The sequence below is a fragment of the Pinus tabuliformis genome, chromosome 9, assembly GCF_031772625.1.
Source record: "Pinus tabuliformis cultivar Carrire ecotype Pingquan chromosome 9, CPIR1, whole genome shotgun sequence".
Classification (NCBI taxonomy): Eukaryota; Viridiplantae; Streptophyta; class Pinopsida; order Pinales; family Pinaceae; genus Pinus; species Pinus tabuliformis.
Window position 1 is genome coordinate 768,292,514 of NC_142307.1, and position 26,193 is coordinate 768,318,706.

General features: G+C 38.8%; 1 protein-coding gene across 3 annotated transcripts in view; it reads left to right on the forward strand.

Moving 5' to 3' along the window:
• Positions 1 to 26,193, forward strand: part of LOC149150992 (RNA polymerase III subunit RPC82 family protein) — a 333,151-nt gene that overhangs the window by 119,098 nt on the left and 187,860 nt on the right. For all 3 annotated transcript variants that reach the window (XR_016262948.1, XM_089440967.1, XM_089440966.1), the window contains one exon: positions 3,228 to 3,339. Coding sequence is in view for 2 of the 3 variants with exons in the window: in XM_089440967.1 (XP_089297093.1) it covers positions 3,228 to 3,339 (112 nt within the window). In the remaining variant the exon portion in view is untranslated. The remainder of the gene's footprint in view (positions 1 to 3,227; positions 3,340 to 26,193) is intronic.

A 26,193-nucleotide genomic window follows, 5' to 3' on the forward strand; every position in this document is an offset into this window, starting at 1 on the left:
CTATTGATCGTTTAATGTTCTATCTGCACTTTACTTATGTACATGTGATTGCTAATCTGTGGATAATAATAAGAAAGATAAGTAAACTGCTCTAAGCATAGAACATACCGTATGGCACCGAGTGCAATACATATCAACGACAAAATACATAATCAATGAGGCTCTAAATGGTCTCTAGAGCCCAAAAATGATGCTACAAGCTATGGGGCCATTGGCCTACTACAAGTCTACATATCTGTGATGAACATGATCACTTTTGATCATGGTCAAACTCAGTTGGTTGAGTCTCAAACTTCTCAACTAGCTGAGTCACAAACTTCTCAGCTGGTTGAGTCTAAAACTTATGAAGGTAATTTTCCCTAATATTCCCTATTACTTCATTTGGTGCTCTACATGGCTTTACATGATCTTTTATCCCAGCCAAGAGTTGTATCAACCTATAAATACTTCCTCCTTCAATAGATTTTGGGCAATATTTGCAAATAATTTTGCGATTAATCATATCACAATGAGCCCATGCAATATCCTCGGCGTTTGGAGGCATGGTGGCTGCTACTTAGCCCAAACTCTCTGTTGTTCCACTACAACAAAAAATCAGCACCATCCAGGCTCACAATGAAGCTCACAAAAACTCCAAATGAGATGTGTGAGGCAAATGAGAGGGGAGACGCCCTTCTAAAGGCTCGGAGGAGCTGTTTTTGGAGGGAAACAACCCCTAGTTTTCCTCAAAACCGCTTCAAAAAGCACAAAACCACCTTTTGTGGGTCCGTGGCTGGCTTGGCAATAAACCGGCCGGTTAGACCCTGAAACTGTAGTTGAAAGGGATTAAAACCGGTTTTTCTACCAGATGGATAGCTCGGCCCAATGAACCGGCCAGTTTGACCAGTTTACAGTTCGAACTGGCCAGTTTTGAGTACTAGGGAATTCATCCATGCGTAGTGATAGCCGAAATGGATAATTTCTCTTAGGCACAAGTTCCAAAGGGAAAAAACTATATATATGGGTGGATGGTCAACGTTCCAACTCAAATTGTCTTGAGCAAGAGCAAGCTACCGTACTTTCTTCTCTCGACATTTCTTCTCTCTCTCTCTCTCTCTCTCTTTTCTAGCTCTTATTATTTTATGTCTGGGTATCATTGTATTCATGTTCTGTGATAGTCATCTTGGTGCAGCCAACCTTTTGGCTCTTGTGGAATAAAATTCAGTTTTGATCTACTCACTCTGGTTTGTTTGATTCAGTATTATCTTGTGCAAATTATTAAAAGTTTTTCAACTATTTATTTGGGAATTTGACACTTAGATACACTTTCTTCTTGCAATATTTTTCCACATAAAAAGCTGATTTGTGAAGGTCCATTCCAGATATTCAATTTACGAAGTTTCAGGTAATTGTTTAACAACTAACATGTTGGTCAAACAACCTTTATTTTGCTGTTTTTTGTGTCTTTTATTGCAAATTTTATAGATTAGAACAACAGGTACAAACATTAGAGACACCCCCCTGAGGTTGGCAAGCACCAGCCCAAATGGGGAGGAAGATTTGCTAGTGATACTTAGGGCAGATTTTTCTTTATGTTCGCTGATTTTAAAGTTTATATTAGTTTAATGGGTGTAAAAATTAATGCTAACAGTTTTGGGTTCCAAATGTTTGCTGATTTATAAATTTTATATCAGTTCAAAGGATGTAAAAATTATAGTGCTAACAGGTTTTTTGGAGTGGAATTGTGTGCCTTTTGTAAAACAAATTGGGTTGTTTGTTAGATAACAAATTCTCTAATTATTGTTATTAGAGAGGGAAACATCTGGGTATCTTGCACAGAAACTCCATTCCCATTATTGTTTTTTCTCTTGACCCTCTCAGGGAATCTTTAGTAGAATATTATGCATAAAATTAGTTTCACTTGGAATATTATGCCTTGCTTGTAGATAGAAGCTTTTATTGATTTCAATGATAACTGGATTTTATTATTCTAGTCTAGTTGAAGAATTACCTTTCATTCTTATTTGAGATAACCACAAGATTTATAAAATATTCAATTTTGTAAGAACTGAAGAAATGATTCCAACTCACCCGTTTACCTTATGGGTGCTAGAAATTCAAATGTTTTCCTTTTCAAAAACAAATTGTGTTGTTTGTTGATAAGAAATTCTGTCAGTTTGTCAATTTTCAATGCTGACTTTCTATTATTTTCATTTCTGTGGGGTTTAGCAAGAAGCTATCAAAATTCTAGTTATTCAGAGTGTTGTCATGGAGACAATTTGTTCCTGTGTTTATAAGTTGCAATATTGGTTTAACAATCAGTCATTAGTTTGAATTCTAATATGTTGTTTGGCATTGGTTGTAATTATGACTTCATTTGGTTTTTATGCCTTCAGATTTCATCACATTTTAAAGGTCTTTCTCAGTTTCTAAGCTCGTGTTTTTTAACGTAGATATCATTTTCCCCTTTTAATGTTGGCCTTAGAATAGCTGACTATTCTTAATTTTTTAAGGTCATAACATATAAAACATATGTTCACATATGGTACAATATCATTCACAAGATCAGTTTAGTTTCATGATTGCTTCATATTCTAACTACCAATCTTTTGTCTTTATCCCATTTGTTTCTAGCAGCTTAACATTGGTTCTTCTGCTTTCAGGAAAAGCTTTTGATGTCCTTACTTCCACAATCATAACTTGTGAGACTTTTGAAAGCACACAACCTAACCACACAGTTCTTGTGCAGTCCAAAACTCAGCTTTGCGGTACACTGTGACCTGCAATGTAGCCCTGCAGTGCTCATGTAGCCTGCAAGCTAACCTTGTCATGTCAGCCGTACTTTAGAACTTTTCACATGATGTGATCTTCATACCTTCAAGTAATATACTATTGTGCTTATGTTTTCAACTCGCAACCTATTATTGTCGTTTATTTTCTCCACAAGATATGCACTTGAAAGGGTTCCTTTGATCCTTTGAAAGGCTTTTTTGGTATGTTCTTTGCAAAGCAAATAATGAACATTTCATAGAAACTGATAAACTGGGCATGTCTAAGCACTACCGCAATGGAGAGACATCTTAAATGACATTTGATTGTAATTATAAAGTATTAAAATATTATATTCATTACTACTTTATTGTTTTGACTTGTAGTTTTGATGTCGATACTCTTTTTATATCTGGTAAATTAATGGAACTTTCATTGTTTAATTGTTCACATGCTCTAAGTTTCCATGATAATCTCAGGCTTGTGTTGCACAAGTAAGATCAAGACTTGATCTTGGAGCAGGCACGGTGTTGGAAGCAATGCTGGAAGCAACAAGGTGTTCAGAAACCTCTGTAAAACAAAAGATATCAGGTAATTAGATGTAAAACTCATTCCTACTTATATCCAGAATGGATGGAATGATGTGGAATCATAGGTACCATTCATTTATTCTAAATCAGTGTTTTCTTGTATTCTAATTTCTCATGCACTTTAGAGATTGTTTGTGCTGAAATCGCCCTTCAGGGACGAGACATCTTGAATTGGATTTTAACAGTGTACTTGGTTGCGTTATCACAGCAAACAGATCCAAGCAATCACTAGACACAACTTATCCTTGTCACTTGCTAAATGCCTCTCCCCCAAAGCCTTTTGCGTACACCACCTCCCTTTACAATATTCCTGGACAACCTCCCACAATATATCTGGAGTCTGGATATCCTCCCACTGGTGTTTCCTCCCCTCCCGCTTGCCACCTCTTCTCTGAGTAGGACATTAGGAGAACAGTTAGAGCTAGGTGCACCAACAAAGCAACTAATGAGGAAGTGCTTTAAGTTGAATTCTTTAAGTGTGGCGTCTAGTCCCTTGATTCTGATATTGCTGATTTATTTAATCATGTGGTGTGTTTAGGCGTCCCCCGCCCTGGGCCAGACAAATTATTCATCTGATCCACAAATTAGGGAGCAGTTCTAATCCAAACAACTATTTGAATATCATGGCGGGTCTTACATTCTCCAAGCTGTATGCCACTGTCTTCTTAGTGGTTTTCTAAGGAGTTGGAGAGTCGTCATCTTAGGGATAGAGGACAAGTAGGTTTTTGTGCCAACTACTAGATGATTGATCACATCTTCATACTCCAAGTCATTTTTGAGGAGGCTCATCATCACTTTTTGAAGGTTTATAGTTTTTGGTAGACTTTTGGAATGCGTTTGACATAGCTTCATTAGAAGCATTATTCCAAAGACTCTGCAAAATTGGCATATCTGAGACCTTATTGTTAACCATCATGACACTGTATGACTAATTTTTGGGATGCCTTAGAATGGCACATGGCCTTTTCGACTTCATCCAAAGTACAATTGGGGAAAAACAAGGGTGCCCCTCTCATCGACCCTCTTTGGGATCTATATTGATGAGCTAGACTCCTTTCCTCATGATCATATCCAAGCGGGTGATGGATGTCTTCTACATCTGGTGTTAATTTCCCTACTCTTATTTGTTGATGACTTGGTCTTGTTGGCCTCTACTTTCGAGGGCTTATAGAGATAGATTGAATCATTAGCCAGTTTTTGTGACCTTCGATAACTGATAGTCAATCTAGGTAAAACCAAGGTTTTGATCCTTAGTGCATTAAAGTGCTCTTTTATAGATTTACATTTCTACTGTTGAGGGACATAGATTGAGATTACCACATCTTACATTTACCTAGGAGCTAAGTCACTACATTCAATGGATTTTGGTAATGAAATTTGGAATTTGCCAAATTCGAAGATTGGGAGAACAACATTTGTTCAAATTCACGAGGTTTTTCTAGACCATGTTATTTTATGAGATTATTCAACATCTTTGTGTTTGCATATGCCCTCCCATGATGGTTGAAATGGGTTCTTTGAAAAGGAATCTAGAAAGCTCATGGATTGTTGGGAAGGTCATGTAATTGCCTTTGCACATTTATTATTATCAACTGTCGGCTTGCCTTCATTCACCGTCAAAGGGATTGTGATTGCATTCACTTAACATCTCGTTCTTGCTACCCTAATTCTCTCCTTTCGTACATTTCTCATCATCAACCTTCTTGCTTGTATCTGGTTCCAACAATATATATGTAATATGACCTAAACCGAACATAGTTTAACATTATTAGTAACTATAGGTACATAAATTATATATTTATAATTATAGCTTGTATAAATTAATGCCAAAGTTCTAATATATTTATAAAAGATATAAAATTTAATTATAAATGTTATTCATTTGATTTTTATATTTATAAAATTATATCAAATTTTCAATATTTTATTGTTTTATAAAAGTTGTGTTATATAAACAAATTAAAATTAAGTTTATGCTACTTATATTAAAATTTTATATTTTGTCGAATTAAATGTCAAATTTAATCATTTAATTTTTTATTGTCGAACTTTGAGGTTAGTGAATTCAAGCACGGACTTGACCCAAGTGACTTAGCTTAGGAGTACAATTCTATGGGATGATTAACTTAGGAGAAATACTAAACCCTAGCTAGGAGGAAGGGAGTATGAAACCCTAGGTTTCAAACCCTAGCTATCACTTTTGTGAGGGGGCAATGTTAATGGGGAGAGCTAGTTGAAAGCTTCACCCATGGGATTGTCATTCACATTCTATAAGTGGGTAATGCATGCAATACTACTACCAATATTTCATAGAATAATTTTCAACGTAACTTGCACATAGAAACCCTAGATAATCAACCATTTGATACAATAGGCACACAATACAAAGATTTATCAAATACAAGGTACACTACAAAATAGAATGCATGGACAAGTCCTTTATTGTTCCAAAATGACATCGCAAAAGCCAAAGAATAGCTCTATAAGCAAAAATCCACCATAGATCACATCTCCACAAGATACAAGTCACAAATTCAGCTAGGCCGTATTCTCTAAGAGGGCTGAATTAGTCACAAGTGATGACGAAAAATGAAATGACCCTATCCTCTATTTACATGAGGCTTATGTCTCCTAATATTAGCCTACAAAGCCCCTAAACACAAGTTTGATTTTAAATGACATTGGGTTACAAGCCAAACCATTAGCCTACAACAAAATAAGCCTAATTAGCCCACACATGTGCATTGTAGCCTCTTAATTGCTGACGTCATCCATAATTAATGCTCCAAATGCCATGTCAAAGGGTGATGAGGTGTCAAAGAATGTGTAGATACCAGGATGACCCCAAATTTGAGGGTTGGACGTCAAATCCACCTCATTATCTTTTGTGGGATCCCAAGTACCAGTTGGGGTGCCATCAAGTGGTCTCCATGAGTCTCCAACTGTTAAATAAGGCCTCCTCTCCAACGTTAAGAGTTCCTCTAGTGCAACAAGCCCTCCCTAGTCTCTCAATGGGAGACCATCCTCATCTAGGTTGTGAATCAACTCCAACCCATCAAGTTGTATCAATGTCAACCTGGGGACACATTGGGTCCAGTGGTGTCAACACGAAGAATCCTCAAAACCAGGACAAAGTAGACCAAAGTCATGGGTCTTGGAGGTACTTTACGACATGTGTCATCTGCTCTTGTTGTTAGGAGGCTTCAATCTCACAACGCTGCACTTGCTTAGGCCATGTACTTCTCTAGAAGGCTTGGGTACTTGTGGAGTGGGTGCCCAAAGCTTGGGCTACTAAACCACATGACAAGAACAACATGGATTCTAGTGAAAGCTACCATTCATCAAAGACCAAGATCGATAATGCATCTAAGTGAACCAAACTTGGATGTTATGGGCAATTTATTACTTCAAAGTTCAAACAAAGGTTCCCTTCCAAAATCAGGACCAAGTTCTCACAAAAATGTTTCTCCCTAGGTAGGGGTGGCTAATGGTCAACCCTATTAGGTGCTTCCAACCCCTAAGGGGAAGTGACATTTCCTTGGTCCACCCTTCAATTGATAGGTGTTAGTGAATAATAATGTGGTAATGGAGGGGAGAAGACTTCATGGTCAAGTGCCATGGTCAAAGGGACCAACTGATGGGGGTGTCCACATCCTGAGTGTATAGATGTGAGGAGGGAGAATTTGTGGATGCATGAGTTACCAACTTGGCTTAATTTTTCAACCTCTCTTGTGCACCTTTTACTTTTCTTTGCTTATTCCTTGTTTTATTGCTTATAGCTCAATGGTTATAACTTGCTTTGTATGGTGTAGTAGTTTTATTACCCCTTTAAGTTTGTTAGAAAATCAAAAAAGCAAAAATATTATCTTATCATGATAATTACTTGTGATTTCTTTGTAATCTTATTAACCTCTTTTATATGTTCTTTTATTTTCTTATCATCAAGTAACTACCTAAACATAAATGCATGAACAACAAGGAGACACGATGTAGGCTCCCAGCCACGGCAAAACCCGTTTTCAAGGGGAAAACCCAAAAATTCTCCTCTTCCTTTAGAACCAAATCAAATGAGCCAGTCAAGACCTTTGACCAACAATAAGACCTTAATTTCTTTGATCCTACTTCAATCACAAATTTTACCTTCCTGCATCAAATTTTCGACCTCTACTGCAGACCTACAATTTTAGGCTCCTCTCTGCAACTCAGAATCTCGCACGTGTGAGCTAGAACAATGAAAAGACAAGCTTCTTTCGTTTTGCTAGGGTTCCTCCTTTCTTCTCTAGGGTTTTTCTTCCTTTTCCTAGCCTTCTTCACTCCTTTGCATCCCTTTTGATAACAGATTGAACTTCCTTTGATAGATACCACAATAGGTCAAAGTCATACCTTATATATAGTGGTTTTGTGAGGTCAAGTTCCCTTCATGAGGTCGACTTGATAGTTCTTGAGGCCAACTTGGTGGAGGAGGCACAAATTAAATTGTTGACACACAAATAAATTTCTTCTTTGATATAATAAGCTCATGGAGGGTCTAATACAAGATGACAAGGATAATGAATTATGACACAAGCTCTAGAAGCACAGAATGGGTGCTTAGACCTAGAAACAAAATAAATTGAGCATGAAACCCATGCTTATAAAACTAATTTTCTTTGACCTTTTACAATAATTTTTCTTTTCTTCCTTTTACAAATAAATATGAATTACATCATGTCATGAGGTAGACAACAATTATGAAGACCAATACTAATTGCATTTCTCAATGCTCCCTTTTAACTAGGGAGGTATTCATAACTTTTCAACTGGTACACGGTTGACCACAATTTGAAATGCTCCAAAAAAAGTTCAACAACGTATACAATGCTAGATACCATCAAGGCCAAAAAGTGCCAAGGTATCAATCACGTGTCATCAAGGGTACTTGCCAAGACACTAACTCAACAAGGATTAAGGTGTCATCAAGGCAACTTGCGACTATAGGTAACATCAAGCTACAACCCTGGTATCAATCCAACTGGATATAGATACCATCTAGGCCTCCATGCCAAGACACCAACCCACACAAGGATCTATGTATCATTAAGGTCAAGGTATCATCACCAAAACATATCTCCACATCATCAAGACCAAGATACCCTCCACACAGGGATCTAGACAACATCAAGGCCAAACCATAGTTGAGATCCCAATGCCAACTAGGCCAAGTTGTCCTCCCAAGCACTGTCATATAGGCACACAACCTAAGTTAGTCATCTCTCCCTCTCAACCAAATCATAGATATCCATCAATCCAAGCATGCTTATCAAATATTCAAACTTTTCACGGAGAGATCAACACATCAACTACTTGTTCATCCATTAGAACATACTGTAGCTCCACGGTCCCAACCAGTTTCATACTTCTAATATATTGGTTCTTACTATTAATAATTTAATATGCTAATTTAGGGTCCTCAACCATTCTGATGCTGCTTAATTCATCATAATATTCAAACAAATCTTGACGGAAGCTTCCTTTTCCAACCTCTCAGGCAACACCAAACTCATCCTTAACACTTCTCAAAACAACTGAGTCTTTGTTCACAACTTCATCAAATAAGAGTAACCATCAGTAGTGCTTTAGCCATTCTCCAATCTCATCCTTTCTTCATGGTCTTTACTGTACATCATGTCCTTTTTCTCAATTATGGAGGATATACTTTCCTTTATCCAAGCTCCTTCTCAACTAGGGTTATAAGTCCATTATCAACAACTTTATTCTTTTAGCTACACATGCTCTTTTCTTTTTGCATCATCATATCATTGAAGAACTTCGACTTTCAGGAGCATCATTCTTTATCTTCATATGGAAACAAGGTCATCTTTTAATTGATAATGTAAACTTCAATGTTATCAAGGTTTTTACAACTCCCTCTTTCCATCATGCTCAACATCATTATAAGGTCATTATCAACCTCTTGAAAACTATGTTCCTGCAAATTTGATCAACAAGTACGACCAAGAGCATGAAATTAACTTTATCAATGAGAGTATCTAGGGTTGTTAAAAACTTTGAATAGGAAATTAAACTTTAGATATCAAGACCTAAACATTGTTAGGGTTTCAATTATAGCATAAACAATCAACTAGGGTTGCACTTTTATGCCCTAGACTCTTACAACAACCTTTGCTAGGGTTTTGTCACAAACCTTAGATATTATCATCAAAACTATAATATTAAACTTTAGATATCCAACAATTTAAATGATGTTAGGGTTTCAACCATAGCAAAAGCATTTTACACCTAGGGAATCTTGTTTCAACTTTTATTAGGGTTTTGTCATAAACTCTAGATATTATCATCAAACCCTAAAAGTTAGGGTTTTATCGTATGCCCTAGATACCATCAACAAAACCTAAAGATCAAAAGCCTAGGGTTTTACCACAATGAACAAAGAGCAAAAGATAGTTATTACAAGGGTTGATTTAATCTAGAGATCAAACACCCTAACAATATAAGAATACTTATGATTCTATAACAAAACCCTAGACATGAGAGGAGACAAAATGGTCGTACCTTATTATAATATGGAGATATGCTACAAAATTTGTAACCTTATACATACCTTGAGTTGATTCCATTACAAACCTTGTAGGACTTTCTTTTGAAGTGCTCCCTCTGCAACAAGGCTTCTTACAAGTCTCCCTTTGAAGGCTCTCTATGAATCTAGCCACAATCCTTTCTTTTAGAATATACCTGCAAATCTTTCTTTCAATGAAAAATACAAGATAAAGGATTATAATCAAGCAACAAAAATAAAGCTAGATATGTAGAGAAGATAATGATGTAAAGGAAATAAAGAACATAATACTCCCTCTTGACTTTGCATCAATCTAGACATTGTGAGGGGTTTCTTCAACTTATCAAAAACAACTCAAGAATTTTCTATAAAAGCATGTTAGATCTACAAACTGTAGGAATAAGAAAAAAATCTACAAAACCTAAAAACAATGACTTATAAATAAAGGATATAAAAGGGATAACATCCATTAATACTTAATAGAATAAGTCTTTGAATTCAAAATCCTCAGTTTTGGTCTTCTTTGGAGGATTATCATTAGTGGCAACTGTAGCTTGGTCCCTTTCTCTCTACGTGTTCTGAGGATTATTAGGGCATTAGTTCTTATAATGTCCCTTTTTGTGACAATGATAGCATTCTATTTTAGAAAGGTCAATCTTTTTCATGATTTTTCTTTCACCCTTTAAATTTCTTATTTCCTCCTTTCTTCATGAAATGGGCAGAATAGGCATTTGAGATATTTTCTTCATCTTCTTGCTTACCTCCTATCAAGGAAAGACAAGCTTCTTCTTAAGTACAGGTAGACCACATTTCTTCAAAGGAGGGAGAATTTTTCCAATTACTAATTCCAGCTGCAAAGGCATTCCAAGACTTTGGTAGTCCTAGACGGGCAACAATCACAAGTTCCTTAATAGGGATTATTTCATCAACTGCTTGTAGTTTATCTCTTATACGGGCAATTCTTACAAAATAAGAGGACATTGTATCATCTTTGGTCATTTTGATAGTTCGAAGTTCATTTCTTAGAATTGCCACTTGTCCAATATTCTTGATTGTAAATAACTTGGAGAGAGTATCGTACAATTTCTTTGAAGTATCTAGCGTGGATATGTAGGGAATCAAGTTGTCTTTCACTCCATCCACAATTAGGCTCATGGCTATATTGCCATTTTCCTTTCCAGCATCATCTGTAGGTTCTTTGACTTTTCCTTGTACTAATTCCAATACTTTATTCCTTGCAAAGATAAGGTCCATCCTTGTTTTCCATGCTCTAAAGTTAGAAGCTCCTTGAAGTTTATTCTCAGATTTCATTGATGATGCCATAGATATAATGTTACTTTTGATGAGATCTTCTATTAAACTAACAAAAGATTGCTAACTATACCAATGCCCTTTTCAAGACTCCTTTCAAAACTACCAAGACTTCTTTCCTTTCTTCAAAACTTCAAGAGTCCAAAACATCTTCTTCTTTCTCCTTAAATCCTAATTATGTGATCTTCTTTCTTCACCTTAGCTCTGATACCATGTTAGAAAATCAGAAAGGTAGAAATATTTGTTATCATGATAATTACTTGTGATTTTGTTATGAATAAAAAAAATCATTTTTTTTTTTGTGAATAAGATAAAATATATTACTGAAGGAACTGACAAATTACATTTTTTGGGTTGTGTGGGAGAGAGAGCCCGACACAAGACCCAACATAAATCCCTGAAATGGCCATGGTATTATCTTTTTTACAATGCAGCCTTGGCAAAAATGGGTTTTGAGTCCAAAGGTGGAAACAGTGTAGAACCCTCTTTACAACATTCTCAAAACTGAGAGTATAGAAACAGAGAGAGTAGAAAAAATCCATAGCGAGGCAGACAAGGTGAGAGTCGTTTTCCTCCACGACAGACAGTCCTTTGCAAAGGAAGAGAGACAAAAAGGAGGTTGTCGAAGTCAATCCTGGTTGGTGGTTACCAGATCTTCGTCCAGACGAATGGGAGTCTCCTGAGAGCTCCCCTCCTGCTGCACGGTGGTGTTCGAACGACTGGTAGAGGCCCCAACGGCCTCTTTCTTGATGCTTGGGGATCCTTCAGCAGCCGAATGGACCTTCGTCATCAACTTCTTCCTGATAACAGTGTATTGCAGTGCGTCCCGAGTTATAAATCAACAGTGGTGGATGGCTTCGACATAAATTACAAACTTCTCAGTCAGACTGTCAATCTTTGTTTCGAGTGCCTTGGTGTGCTCCTCCTGCTCCTGCATCGCTAGCCCCATGATGGTTTTCATTTGCCACCATGTTTCGATAGTTCGCACGTAGAGGTTTTCACGCGCTCGGGTGAGGGCAGGATCTAGAATCTAGGCGAAGTCGGCGTCGACTTCCTCAGTTGTGACCTCTCTTCGAAGATCATTAGCATGGGCTTCTAATTCGACAATGCGCTGTTGAGTTTCAGGATTAACCGCCGTTGCATAGCATAGAGTTACGCGCCTTGTTGAGGTCTTTGCATGAGTGGTGGGGGGTGAACCTAGAGACTGCCAATGGGAGGCTGCGCGACTGTGTGCACCTCCCCGACTAGAACCAGGGATGGAGCTGTTCTTTGGGGCCATGAAAGGAGCAGAAGGGCTTGGGAGCGAGAGGAACCAAGGAGCGAAGGACCAACGAAGAGGGATGAGGGCAGAGAGGAGAATGAGGGAGAAAAGGGAGGGGGAAATATATAGAGGCCAGGGGAAGGAGGGAGGTCGGGAGCGGGGAATAGGGGCGGGAAGGGGAAGCATGTGAAGATCTGATGCGAGGCGGTGGAAGAAGAGCCGAGCAGAGAGGATGTGACTGGGAGGCGGCGGCCGCACAAGGGAGAAGGGAGGTCGCAGCAAGGGCTCTTGTATCTAGCAGGCCAAGGATGGGTTTGGGCGTGTGCACCACAATTTTGTCCTTCCTACGACACTTAGAATCGACCTTGCAATGATGAAGGGAACGCGAACAATTATTGTTCGGTAGAGTGGTTATCTTCGACATTGATTGATGCATAGTGTTGACAGAGTTCACTGTCCTCTAGATCCTGCCAAGCTCTCGAATTCAGGCGTAGGGTCCCTGCAGTGCCCTTATTCGCCAATATTTTCGCTAGTTTATTGCCATTCTTTCTGATGGCTTGAAAGTGGAGGTCTACCATGCTGTCAATTCTCTGCTTGATCGCTGAATTTTTTTGTTTAGGCGCCAGTTTTCCAAAATTTTATCCACCTCGATGCCCTGCTGAAGTTTTTTACCAATCTGAGTGGCCAACGTGGAATCTCCTTCCACAATCAGAGGACTAAGCTTTAGGTTGTGCGCTATGGTGATGCCATTTTCCAGGGCATGAAGTTCTGCGACATTGTTTATGGCTGAACCTATATTGCCCTCATATATCCAGATTATTTCTCCTTTTGTGTTTCTGAAAGCTCCTCCAAAACCGACTTGGCCCGAATTACCTTTAGCAGCACCGTCGTAGTTGAGCTTGAAAGTCCCCTGCTTTGGTGGCCTCCAGATGTTTTTTTGTTTTTCATGCCTGGAGAGGGGGGTGACTTTGTGTACCTTGATTTGAAGGAGATCCAACATTGAGAGTATTCTTTCTTCAAAGATAGTGGGAGGGGCTTTGGCAGTCTGAGTAGGTAGAGAAGTCACAGTTTCCCGGATTGCACTTTTGATCTTCGAGATTATGATTTCCTCTTGAGTGGAGATGCCATGAAAGATTCTTGCGTTGCGCTCCTTCCAAAGTGCCCAACAGACTAGACTAGGAATTAAATTCCATGCGTGGTTAACCAAAGGATGTGAGGAGAAGGAAGATCTCCAGTTCGCGATGGTGCTTTGAATGGAGGAGGGATCCCGATCTGAGCTGTTGAAAACCAGTAGTATCGAGTCCCAGAATTTGGATGCGTATGGGCATACATTCAATAGGTGATTGGGGGTTTCTTCTTCTTGTTGGCAGAGAAGGCATCTTGAGGGACTGATAAAGCCTTTTCTTCTTAGGTTGTCCCACGTTAAAATCTTTCTGTGCATGAATAACCATAGAAAGATATATATTTTTGGCTAGTGCTTCCTTTCCCAAATTGAGTTCCACTTTGTGTCTGGTTGAAGTTGATCTAGCTTGGCGATGTATCTGTAGGCTTCTTTTAAATTGAAGTGTCCTGCAGAATTTTTACCCCATCTGATTTGATCCTCTGCAGAGTCAAGGAGGATTTGTCTTTTTTGAAGTTCTGATGAGAGGTCCAACCAGGCTTGGGGATTCATATGGGGAGTCCAATCCTCTTGATCCAACCAGATTCTCCATCTATCCTCTTCGTCACTCGGTTTCCAGTACTGGCTGACTTTAGTCTTCCCTCTGTTTTGCATATCAGTCTTGATTTGGTGATAATGATCTTGATCAAGTACATGCCTTTGTAGCCAGGCGACCTCCCATAAAAGAGACTTGTTTCCATTGCCTATTTCCCAGAAATTACGATTTTGAATGATATCCCTGTTCTCTCACGTTTGGTTCCAGATCACTGAACCTTTGATATTTCCATTTAGCCTGATAATTTCCATAGTATTCCCCTAGGAAGTTGGGGTTTGCAATCCATCTCCATAAGGTTTTGGCACCCAGAGCCTTTCCCTGGAGGTTTATGTCTCTAAGACCAAGGCCACCATCTTTTTTGGGCTTGCATATTTTTTCCCATGCCACCAGAGCCCATTTCTGTTTTACCTCCGCACCTCTCCATAAGAAATTCCTTTGCAGGTTTCTGATTTTGTTTGAAATCAGTTTTGGGGCTGCCAAAGCCGAGTACAAGTAGAGCGGGATGGCCTGTAACACAGATTTGACCAGGATAAGACGACCTGCCAGATTGAGAGATCTGAAGGTCCAATTGGCAATTCTTTTCTCCAACTTATTGATCAGGTCCTCCCAAGTGGCTCGGGAGAGTGGCCTGTCTGTAAGGGGAACTCCAAGGTAAATGGAGGGGAGGGTGTTAATGGGAATGACCAAGACTCCGACGATCTTCCTGCGCATAGGTACTGGGGTGTTAAAGAAGAACTTCTTGGATTTCCTAGGGTTGATAGAGGTTCCAGAGGCAGCAGAGAAGTCAGACAGAATGGACATGAAGGAGGAAGCTTCTTTGATAGTTGGGAACCCCATAAGAAGGGTGTCATCCACAAATTGTTGGTCCGTGGAAGGGGAGCAGAGGCATGGGGCTAGAGACCAGTGAGCTTATTAGCTTGCAAGGCAACAGAGATTGAGCGGCTTAACTGTTCATCCATAATGACAAAGAGGAAGGGAGAGATAGGATCCCCTTGCCTGATACCCTTGGAAGGATTAAAGGGTTGCAAAGGGGAACCATTCACAAGGATGGAGAAAAAAGCTCCCGACACCATAGCCATGATCCACTTGATGTTGTCTTTGTGGAACCCAAACGCTCCTAGGACCTGTCTCATATAATCCCAACTAATTTTATCAAAGGCTTTGGACATATCTAGCTGAATCATCATACCAGGTTTTTTTTGGGATTTGAGAGAGTGGATAAGCTCATGAGAAAGGATGATACTATCCATGATTTGCCTTCCTTCCACATAGCCAGATTGTTGATGGGAGATAAGGAGAGGAAGGATGAATTTAATCTGATTGGCGAGGACTTTGGAGATTATTTTGTAAATGACATTGCAGAGGGCTATGGGCCTAAATTTGTCCGGGGAATCAGCAGTATTTCCCTTGGGAATCAAAGTTAGGAAAGTGGAGTTAAGGGATTTAAGGACAAACTTCTGAATGCGAGATTCTTCCACAAGGGCATGCACTTCCAATTTGAGGATGGGCCAGCAAGCTTTGTAGAAATCAATAGTGAAACCATTCAGACCTGGGGCTTTGCCATTAGGCATTCCCATGACCACATCTTCCACTTCCTGGAGGGAAACTTTCCTAAGGAGCATTTTGTTATGCTCCTCAGTGAGGATTTTGGGGATATGCTTTGTGATCTTTTTAATGTCCTGATCCTGGTCATTCCTTGGCTCTTTGAGAAGAGAGCTGAAATAGTGAGTGAGCTCTGTTTCCAACTCCTCTTGAGAGTGAATGAGATGACCATCTTGGTTCTTCAAAGCTAGGATTATGTTGTTTCTCCTATGCTGTATCATTGATTTATGGAAAAATGCAGTGTTCCTTTCCCCACATTTCAGCCAATTGATTCTGGATTTTTGTTGCCACAACTTTTCTTCCTGGATGGCTCTTTCCTCCCAGCTTTGTTGTAATCTTTGTTCCTCTTGCTTACTGCTCTCTGTAAGCCCTTCTTCAATTATGTTTTGTTGGAGAAGTTCCAATTTGTGCTCCAAGTTTTTTTTGTCCGTGATGATGTTGCCGAATGTTTCTCTGTTCCATTTTTTGATTTCCTCTTTGATATGTTTTAACTTTTGTTGGAACATGTACATTTTGTTGCCAATTCTGATGGGAGGGTAAGTCCACCATTGTTTCATTTTTTCCATGAAGTCCGGGTGATCCAGCCAAAAGGCTTCGAATCTGAAAGGCTTATTTTTCGGACCATTGGAAATTTGAATCTTGAGAGAGATAGGCTAGTGATCTAAGCCTACTTGCGGTAGGATTCTTGCCTCCGTTTCCTAGGAGGTAAGATAAGTTGCCTTAGATAAAAGGAAGTAGTCTAAACAGGAGGCAATTTGACGATCTCCTCCTCTTCTGTTATTCCAGGTAAAAATTCCATTGCTGGTGGGAATGTCGATGAGGTTGAGGTTTTCAATGGTGGTAAGGAAAGCCTCAGAGTCCTTATCAAGCTTCCAGATACCTCCTTTCTTCTCAAACAAATTTGTTATCATATTAAAATCACCAGCTATGATTTTGAGAGGAAGGTGTAATGGATCTAGAAGATTGGTGATGCTTTGGAGCATTTTAATCCGGTCTGTCACCTCACACGGGGCATAAATGTTAGTTATGCAAATACTTTCGTTGGTGCCAATGATTCTTAGGATCATTGTTATGGAATGATGAGTGGCTAGAGAGGATATGAGGTCGAACTTGGAGTTTTTCCAAAAGGTCATTATACCCCCCGCTGAACCGGTAGCCGAGTTGGCTAAGGAGCTGTATGGCTTGAAACAAGAGTTGAGAAGGAGAGGGGGGTGAGCCGACTCTAGTTTAGTTTCTTGAATTAGAAGGATATCAGGATGATCAGACATGATTCTGTTTTTTAAGATTCTTTTCTTCCCAGGACTATTCAGTCCTCTAATATTCCAAGAAATGCAATTCATTGACATGGAGATGGGTTTAGAGCCAGAGCTTTTACCTTTCCTTCATTGATTAATTTGGTGCCTAGTTCTTGGAGGAGTTGACTGGTAGTCTTTCGACCTCGCTTTCGGCTTGAGCCTTTGAGGTTGAGTCCTCCTACTGGAATATTTGCTAATATGCCCTTTGATGCTATGCTTTCTTGTGCTGGGTGGTGAGCTTTGAGTTTTAAATCTTCCTGGAGGAGATAAGCACCTTCAATTTTTTGTAGCTGGTGTTTTGATATGGCATTTATTCCTTTTTGTTTCCATTCCTCTGCAATTGTTGCTAAGTCTACTCCCTCCAGAGCTTCCTCTATGGCACTTTCCTCTAGTGTTTCCTCTGTCTCTATTTGCTCCATTTCTGTGTCCTCTTGCGAATGATCCTTTCCTTTGTTGGTATAACCTGTGTCCCTATCATCGTATTCTCTATCTGCTGGGTTCGTTTCGTCTTCTCCTGCTTCATCTCCTATCAGGTCGTTAGGATCCATTTGCTCCTGAGTGCTGTTCAATGCATTGAACTGGTTCTGACCTGCTTCTTTATATTGGTTCTTCTTGGGGATAGCCTTTTTCCTGTTGTTCTTGTTCCTGGAGATGACTTTAGTATATCCTTCGCTATCTTTTCTTTTACTTGCCTGCTCTTGAGATTGAGGGGTTTTGTTCATAGGACAGTCTCGGAAGAGATGCCCATGCTCGTGGCACTTTCTACATTGGAAAGGAATATGTTCATAGTCTATACTTTGTAGCCAGACTTCGTCCCTGAAGATTAATTTAATTGCTTTTGGCAGGGCACCAGAGACATCTATGTATACGCAGATTCGGGCGTAGGAAACATAGTGACCCATTCTAGTGTCTTAAGACATTTTGATGTACTCCCCCAGCTGGTATCCTATACCTTTTAAGACAGAAGGAGCCCAGTAATCAGTTGGTAAGGAGTAGAGGCGAACCTAGACTGGAACTCTTGTAAAATCCTCTTTTTTTGGTGTGAAGTTGTCCTTCCAAAATCTCATGTATAAACTGGCTGAATTGTAGAAATAGGGTCCTCCAAATATTCTGTCTTTTCTTCTAGGATGTCAAGGATGACTGTGAAGAATCCTTTGGAGCCCAACAGAAGTCTGATCTTCCCATTGGGTGTCCATTTGATTTGTATCCACTAGTTCAGGGCTCTTTTAGTTGGCGAGATGCCAATGAACTTGCATATTACTACATGTTCTTGCATATATTCTCTATAGAATGCTACACCTAGATCCTGGATTTCCAGTTCTGGGATTTTCTTGGCTATGGGGTTGCAGTTATTCTTAGTCTTTTTCCTCTGTTCTTGCGGTTGCTCCTAAGTTTTTGAAGGATTTATGTCAGCGAGGAAGGGTGTGTCCACGACCTTTCCTTTTTCTGATCGAGTATCCTTGGTTATCCTTTTCGTTGTTTCTTCTTTCCTCCGAGGCAACTCTTTTTGCTGTGGATGTGTTGTTCCTTCTTTGTCAAAGTTTCCTCCTGGTGGCATGCAAAAGGCCGAGCTGGAGGCAAACTTTGTGAAGAAGGAAGCCTGGTCTGGAGGCCGACCAATGACCATATCTTTGAAGGAGTGGGCACCAAGATGCTGATGCGGTTCAGCCATGGCAGTCAGGGCACCGAGAGGCCCCAACCAGACGCGCAAGGGGAGGCCACGAAGAGCGCCGATGTAGGGATTAGGTCAAGGGCGCCATTAGCGACTTTTCATTTCATAGGTTCTAATCCATCCGCCTTAGGGAAATTTTTTAAAAAATTCATAAAATATTAATTAAATAAATAATATTAAAATAATAATGATAAGAATAAAATAATTAATTAATAAATTAATGACTTGTTAATTATGAAGGGGCAAACAATGTGACCATTCACATTCGTAGCCAGTCAATACTTATAAAGGCATAGTGCCGCGAAGGCTTGTAATGACCATTCAGTTTTATCAATAATACAATTACTTAATTACACTTCTTACACAATGTACATACAATTACATTTGCATACTGGCATTTCTATTTCTTACAGTGGTATCAAATCTTTTGATCCTCTGGAGATTTTCTTCCATTGTTGCCATTTTTTACCTGCCATTCTCCATCCGTTTGTCGCTCTATTCCTATATTCCTCACTTGACACACCGTTACATTCTGCACCAATCCCTCTGTCCGATCAAGTTGTCGAAGCTTCTGTAGATATCCCTGCTGCCCGATCCTCTTTCGACATCATTCAATCAAGCCTATCACTGCTATGTATCCGACAGTCAGTCATATTCCGCCGGTGAGTCGTGATGTCCACAATTTTTTTATTTTTATTTTTGTTTTTTCCGTTGACTCGCTATTCGTTGTCTGCTGTTTCTTTTTTCTTCCGTGACCCTTGATTCATTTTCAGTCAACCGCTTTATGTTATATATATATATATATATATATATATGTATGTATGTATGTATGTATATAAACATAAATGCTATATACATAATTGATTAAAATTAAGAATTAAATTAAATTTATACATTTAAACAATTATATAATTAAAAAAAACAATATATTTGAATTATAAAATTAATTAATTAATTTAATTTTTAAAAAATTGGTTCCACTAAGGAAAAGAGGAACAAAATGGGGAATAATAATGATGAAACTGACAAATTTTTTTTCAAGAACTCGATAAGGTACGACATCGTCTCGACAATGTTGAAAAGAAGTAGACAGAGTTAGGAGAAGGACAAAAGAAGATAATCGAAACTCAAAAGGAATTATCAAGTGATATAAAAAAGATAGATAACATTGAAAAAATGTTGCGAGGAATGCAAAACCAAGAAAAAAGGGATTTTGATTATCATTGGCAAGCCTTCTTAAAATTGAGGGATGAAGACAAGCGTGAATCAACTCGTAAGGTTAAAGAACAAGAAGAAATAATGGATCAGTGAATAGAAAGGGTGAATTCATTTTTTGTTAATCCCTTAAACGCTTAAGAACCAACACAAAGCCCCAAAACTCCAGATAGCAAAGATCCCCCAAATCATGAAATTCCGCAAATACACTTCTCAGGTAGCCAGTTCTATACAAAATTTCCAGAAAAAGACCATCATTGAATTAAGGAGCTATCCAAGTACGATGGTAAAGATCATCAAGGTTCTATTGTTTGGGTTAATAAAATGGAAGCCATTTTTGAATCAAATCCACCATTAAGTGAACATGGGAAGATCATGACGACTTCCAACAATTTAGAAGCAGAGGCATATGATTGATTCCTATGGTGGTTTGGCAAATGGGACGACTGTTCTTTTCATTGGAAGACTTTCATGGATGCCTTTCTAAAAAGATTCTTTGACGGAGAAGAAGATGATGTCTACGAAAAATTTGTTCATCTCAAGCAAAAAGGGTTTGTAAGCGAATATACCCACAAATGGGAACTATTGGCTTCAAGATAGAGGATTTACAGATGAACTACTTAAAATGTATAGATGTGGTCTTAAAGATTATATTTGTGAAAAACTGAAATTGTACAAACCTCAAACTATTGAAGAAGCTAGACATGCGACAAGGTTTAACTTGCCATCATTCAAGGAAGACGAAAACCAACAACAATACTCAGGTACAAAAGAGACAAACAGATGTAGATATTGTGAAGATAAATGGACATTAGGACATAGATCCCTTAACAAGAAATTATGTACTTATGAAGTTGAGAAAGAGTTAGATACATCAAGTAGTGAGTTAAAAAAATGGATTAAGAAGTAAAATAATTGTCGCAAATGTGAAGAAAATTGGACTCCAGGACATAAATGTGAAGACACGTCCTTCCATTACTATAAGATAGTAGATGGAAGACAAGTTGAAGTACAAGAACTTGATGAAGAAATCACTACAAGGCTCAATGCAGATTCAGATTTTGAAGAAACTTCACAAGAACCATCATTAGCTGCAATCTCATGTGTCCAACAAAATCAGGATGATGAAAGCAGTTCCTTAAAAGATCAAAATCAACAAGTGACTGCAAAATACATTCCACCACATCTTCGAAAGAAGAGAAACCGGTGTCCAAGAAGAAAGAACATTAAGCTTAGTACACTACCAACAAACATGACAAGGAGATTATGCCCTAAAACCTTGAAGCTCAAAGGGCTCATAAGAAGCAGAAATGTCAATATACTTGTAGATTTTGGTAGTACTCACAATTGTATAAACATTGATCTTTCTAAATAACTTGATCTTTGTATATGCCCAATCAAGGACCTGACCATGACTGTTGCTACTGGGCAAAAGTTCAGAGAGATGGGAGATTGTCATAAGGGTTTAATCGAGATACAAGAACTAGAGCTACAAGCAGATTTATTTGCCCTACCACTCAAAGAAATGGATATAGTGCTAGGTGCAGAATGGCTAATACAATTAGGAAGCTATACTATAAACCTTGAAGAATAGTTTATGGAGTTTAATTTGCAAGGATGACACTATAAATTATATGGAATTAACATGCGCAACTTCAAAGAAGGTACAAATTCATATGAGAAGTTCGCCAACTCACAAGACACAACAAAATCAAAATAAATAGAAACCATTCCACAACAACGTGTTTAATTAGAGAAAACCCTTGTTATGCTTTGAGGACAAAGCATATCTAAAGGGGTTGGCAATGTTATGAATAAAAAATAATATTAAAATGATAATGATAATAATTAATTAATTAATTAATGACTTATTAATTATGAAGGGGCAAAGGTCAAACAATGTGACTATTCACCTTCGTAGCTAGTCAATACCTATAAAGGCACACCGCCACAAAGGCTTGTAATGATCATTCAATTTTTATCAATAATACAATTACTTGTACTTCTTACACAGTCTACATACATTTACATCTGCGTACTGACATTTTTGTTTCTTACAGATTTCTTTGTAATCTTATTAACTTCTTTTATATCTTCTTTTATTTTCTTATCATTAAGTAACTACCAAAACATAAATGCATGAACAACAAGGAGACAAGATGTAGGCTCTCACCCAGGGCAAAACCCCTCTTCAAGGGGAAAACCCAAAAATTCCCTTCTCTTCCTTTAGAACCAAACCAAATGAGACAACTGAGACCTTTGACCAAAAATAAGACCTTCTCCAATCCACCAAGTCAGTCTCCTAACAAAGTCCTTTCAAGATAACAACAATTAACTTCTAGTCAACAAGAGTCAAACTTCTTTGATTTTGCTTTAATCACAGATTTTGGTCTCCTGCATCAAATTTTCGGCCTCTACTGCAGACCTATAATTTTCGGCCCCTATCTGCAACTCAAAATCTCGCACGTGCGAGCCAAAATAATGAAAAGACAAGCTTCTTTCCTTCGCTAGGGTTCCTCCTTCCTTCTCTAGGGTTTATCTTCCTTTTCCAAGCCTTCTTCACACCTTTGCACCCCTTTTGATAGCAGATCGAACTTCCTTAGATAGATACCACAATAGGTCGAAGTCAGAGCTTATATATAGTGGTTTTGTGAGGTCGAATTCCCTTCATGAGGCCAACTTGATGGTTCTTGAGGCCAAATTGGTGGAGGAGGCACAAATTACATTTTTGACACAAATGAATTTCTTCTTTGATATAATATGCCCAAGAATGGTCTAATACAAGATGACAAGGACAATGACTCGTGACGCAAACCATAGAAGCACACAATTGGTGCTTAGACCTAAAGGCAAAATAAATTGAGCATGAAACCCATGCTTATAAAAGTAATTTTCTTTGACCTTTTACAATAAATTTTCTTTTCGTCTTTTTACAAATACATATGAATTACATCATGTCATGAGCTAGACAACAATTATGAAGACCGATACTAGTTACATTTCTCAACAAAGTTGAATCATTTCATTGCTCATTAGGGTTGGGACATGCAAGGGTTCCTCTTTGATGTAATGGAACATCATGTGCTTAGGAATCGAGTGATGGCCATATGAGGTAGGACTAGGTAGAGCTCATGCTAGGCCTTTGCCCACGTGCTCATCTTCATGACCTGTCAATCTTTTGCATCTTGATTTTTCTTTCTTTTGTTTTATTGTGGCCATGATATGCTTTTTCCTTTCCTTTTAGCTACATCAACCTCCCAGGGCAAAATTTTTGGACCCTACTCAAGGTATCTGAAGATATGAGTGCCAAATCCCCAAGAACCATTTACAAGTTGTACCCAAAGAATGGAGGTGAGATACGGGGCTTGTAATGTGGCATGGAAAATGTTAAGTATGCTATAGGGAGAATGGAACATGCTATCTCAATCAATGCTTTCCAAGTAGTGCCCCTCATATAACCTGAAGGGCCTTAACAGAGGTCCCACTGGACTAGGGTCAAAGATTATGCCCCATGGTTAGGCGAGAGAACAAAATTACTCTCAGTGTCTATCAATCTTCCAAATCACAACATTATCCATACTAAATGCCCAAAACAAACGAGTATAAGCACCCAAATGCAAAATGATCAAAGTACCTTTTGAATAGAAACCCACCTTCATCCAAGTGTCAATGTCGATGGAGAAGCATATGGCTGAGGCAAGTGATGAAGGAAGATGGAATAACATTGGCTAATGGGTGGCTGTTTGACTAACCGACTAGCTGTCAAATGTAGCAGAAAAATTTCCTCGTAGGTGGTTACCCATTTTGGTTGGTAATAGGGAACGAGCTTGTTGTAGACATATTTGACTAGATTGAAGATAGTATTGACCTTTCTTCTCAAGCACGTCATTCAATGTAAGCGGCCAATCAATTCCACAACTCATCATTCAGGAGGAGTTTGGCATCCACCCTTTTCACCTTGAGGTAATTTTACATTTGATTTCTTTCTTTCATAGAGCTCAATCTCTCAGAGACTCTACCACTGGGCAAGAGAGGTATCACACTTTGCTTCGGATCCTTCCCCAGGGTAGGGGCAAGGTTATTTCTCAAAGGCATCTTGGCTTCTTCAAATGCTTACTATCTTTCCAGAGTGCTTTCCCATGTTTGGGTTCCCCCTTGATGCACTACGCCATCTATTGCTGACTAGATGGGTACTAAACAAGGCTCTTAGAAAGGATATCTACATATTGTACATTCAGGTCACTTTGATCTCACCCTTGACAGGGCTCGACTTTAAGATGTTCTTTTTAACTAGAGCACTTTTTGGAGTTGCGTGATGGCATCATTGTTTGCACCCCTTCGCTCGCTCCTTATGCATGTAGGCATTGGATGCACTTGCTCGAGATTCCTTTAGGACAACACCTGGTCGGCTTCGATCAACTTTGAATTGATCACCATATACCATGATTTGATAAGATTTACCAAATGTACCACCTTCAAGAGCTAGATATAGAGATGCACCTCATTTTCGGTGTCCCTTATACTATGGGATCAAAGGATACCATCGTTGCCTCTATAGGGACTTTGGAGGCTCCCCGCTACATTATTCTGGTACTAAGATAGAGGATATTTAACCCTCTTCACTAGGAAGATATTTAGGTCCATATATTAGCTCTTGCATGCCATCCAATGCATTGGGATGACTAGACCTATTACCTCATACTTTTCTATTGATCTATCAAATTGGAACAACAAACATTAAGCAGAGTTCTAAAGCGCACTGAACAACATGATGGTGAGACTGTAAATCTCTCCTTAGCCTCCCCCAATGGGAGACCCCTAGACATTACCGAGACGAGTTCAAAGATTCTAGTCCATGCATTAAACCAAACATCCTCAGAGCATTAAAGAGATCAACTCCAGGGAGATCTAGAGTAGAACAAGCCCCACCTATCAGACTACAATCCCAAATCCAAAGTAGCAACCAAAGATCCATGTGGAGTTTCCTTCTTTTGACCTTGGATGTTAGGAGTATCCCTTGCTTGTACAACCCTATCCCTTGCTCCAAGATCGTGTAGTCGAGCTTCTCATTGGTTCCAAAAGACTCCGACAGTGAGCTAGTGCTCAGTTCGCCTCCCTGGTATTGGCCATTAGATTCGAGAGACCTTTGACGTCATCAACCTCATCCTTGTATCTCCCTCTCTCACTCTCCCTCTTGACAACTTATCAGGTTGGGTTGGTCGCCTTTTTTGTCTTTGGACAAACTCACATAGTGTTTTGTATTATTTTACCTTTGTCATGGTTTTATACATTTTTTTTGTTATAGTTTAATAGGTTTCTTTCTTTGTATTATTTTTGGCATTTTGTAGGACTTGTGCTAGCACTCCCACATTGTATTCATACTAGATGTACTCTTCAATCTCATTGACCTAATTTTGTGGTCATTTGTCAAACACAAATAAAATTATCTTAACTTATCTTATCCTTGTTTGGGATGGTGCTTTTTAGCCATAGAGGAGTGCCCTTGAAGTGATTTTCTGTTGTAAGTTTACATAACACTTGCCATGAGTTTACATAGCACTTGCGGTGATTACACCTAACCACTGATCATCTTGGCTTCATACTTCTAGAACTGTATGGAGCACTAATGAGCTCTAGGAAAGGAAAATGAATGATTCAAACAAATTACTCAATGGTAAATGTCCTAAATAAAGCCAATGAGTAATTAATAATCCTTGCATTTGCTACCTCAGAATGAATTGATTGTGATATGGGATAACATGCCCCATAAGGCATCAACTCCAGTATTATAAGTGCTTGTCCATATGATTGACCATGAATTTGATTAATTACTCTATGTGCTTTATGAGCAGACATACATATATTCTTGGCCATAGGGGGAGTGCTTTTTAAGTAATTTTTTGCTATAAGTGGCAAAACTATGAGTTAACATAGCACTTGGCATGGTGATTGCACCTACTCACTGTGTTGTCGCACAGAATGTCTAGGCACCATGACAACGGCTCAGATCAGGGGCTGTCACCCTGATCTCCAATCTCTCCGTTTAAGCTGTCTCCCTACAATAGGCTAAGGGGGGTAGACCCTACGAAAATGGAATGAAGGAGAACTAGTTGGAAACCAGCTAGTTCGAGAGACACAGTGAAGCGACCAAGTACTTGATTTATATTTAGCAAGATTTATAGGATTTGATTAGATTTTAAGCAATTGATGCCAGTGCCTTATGGAGTC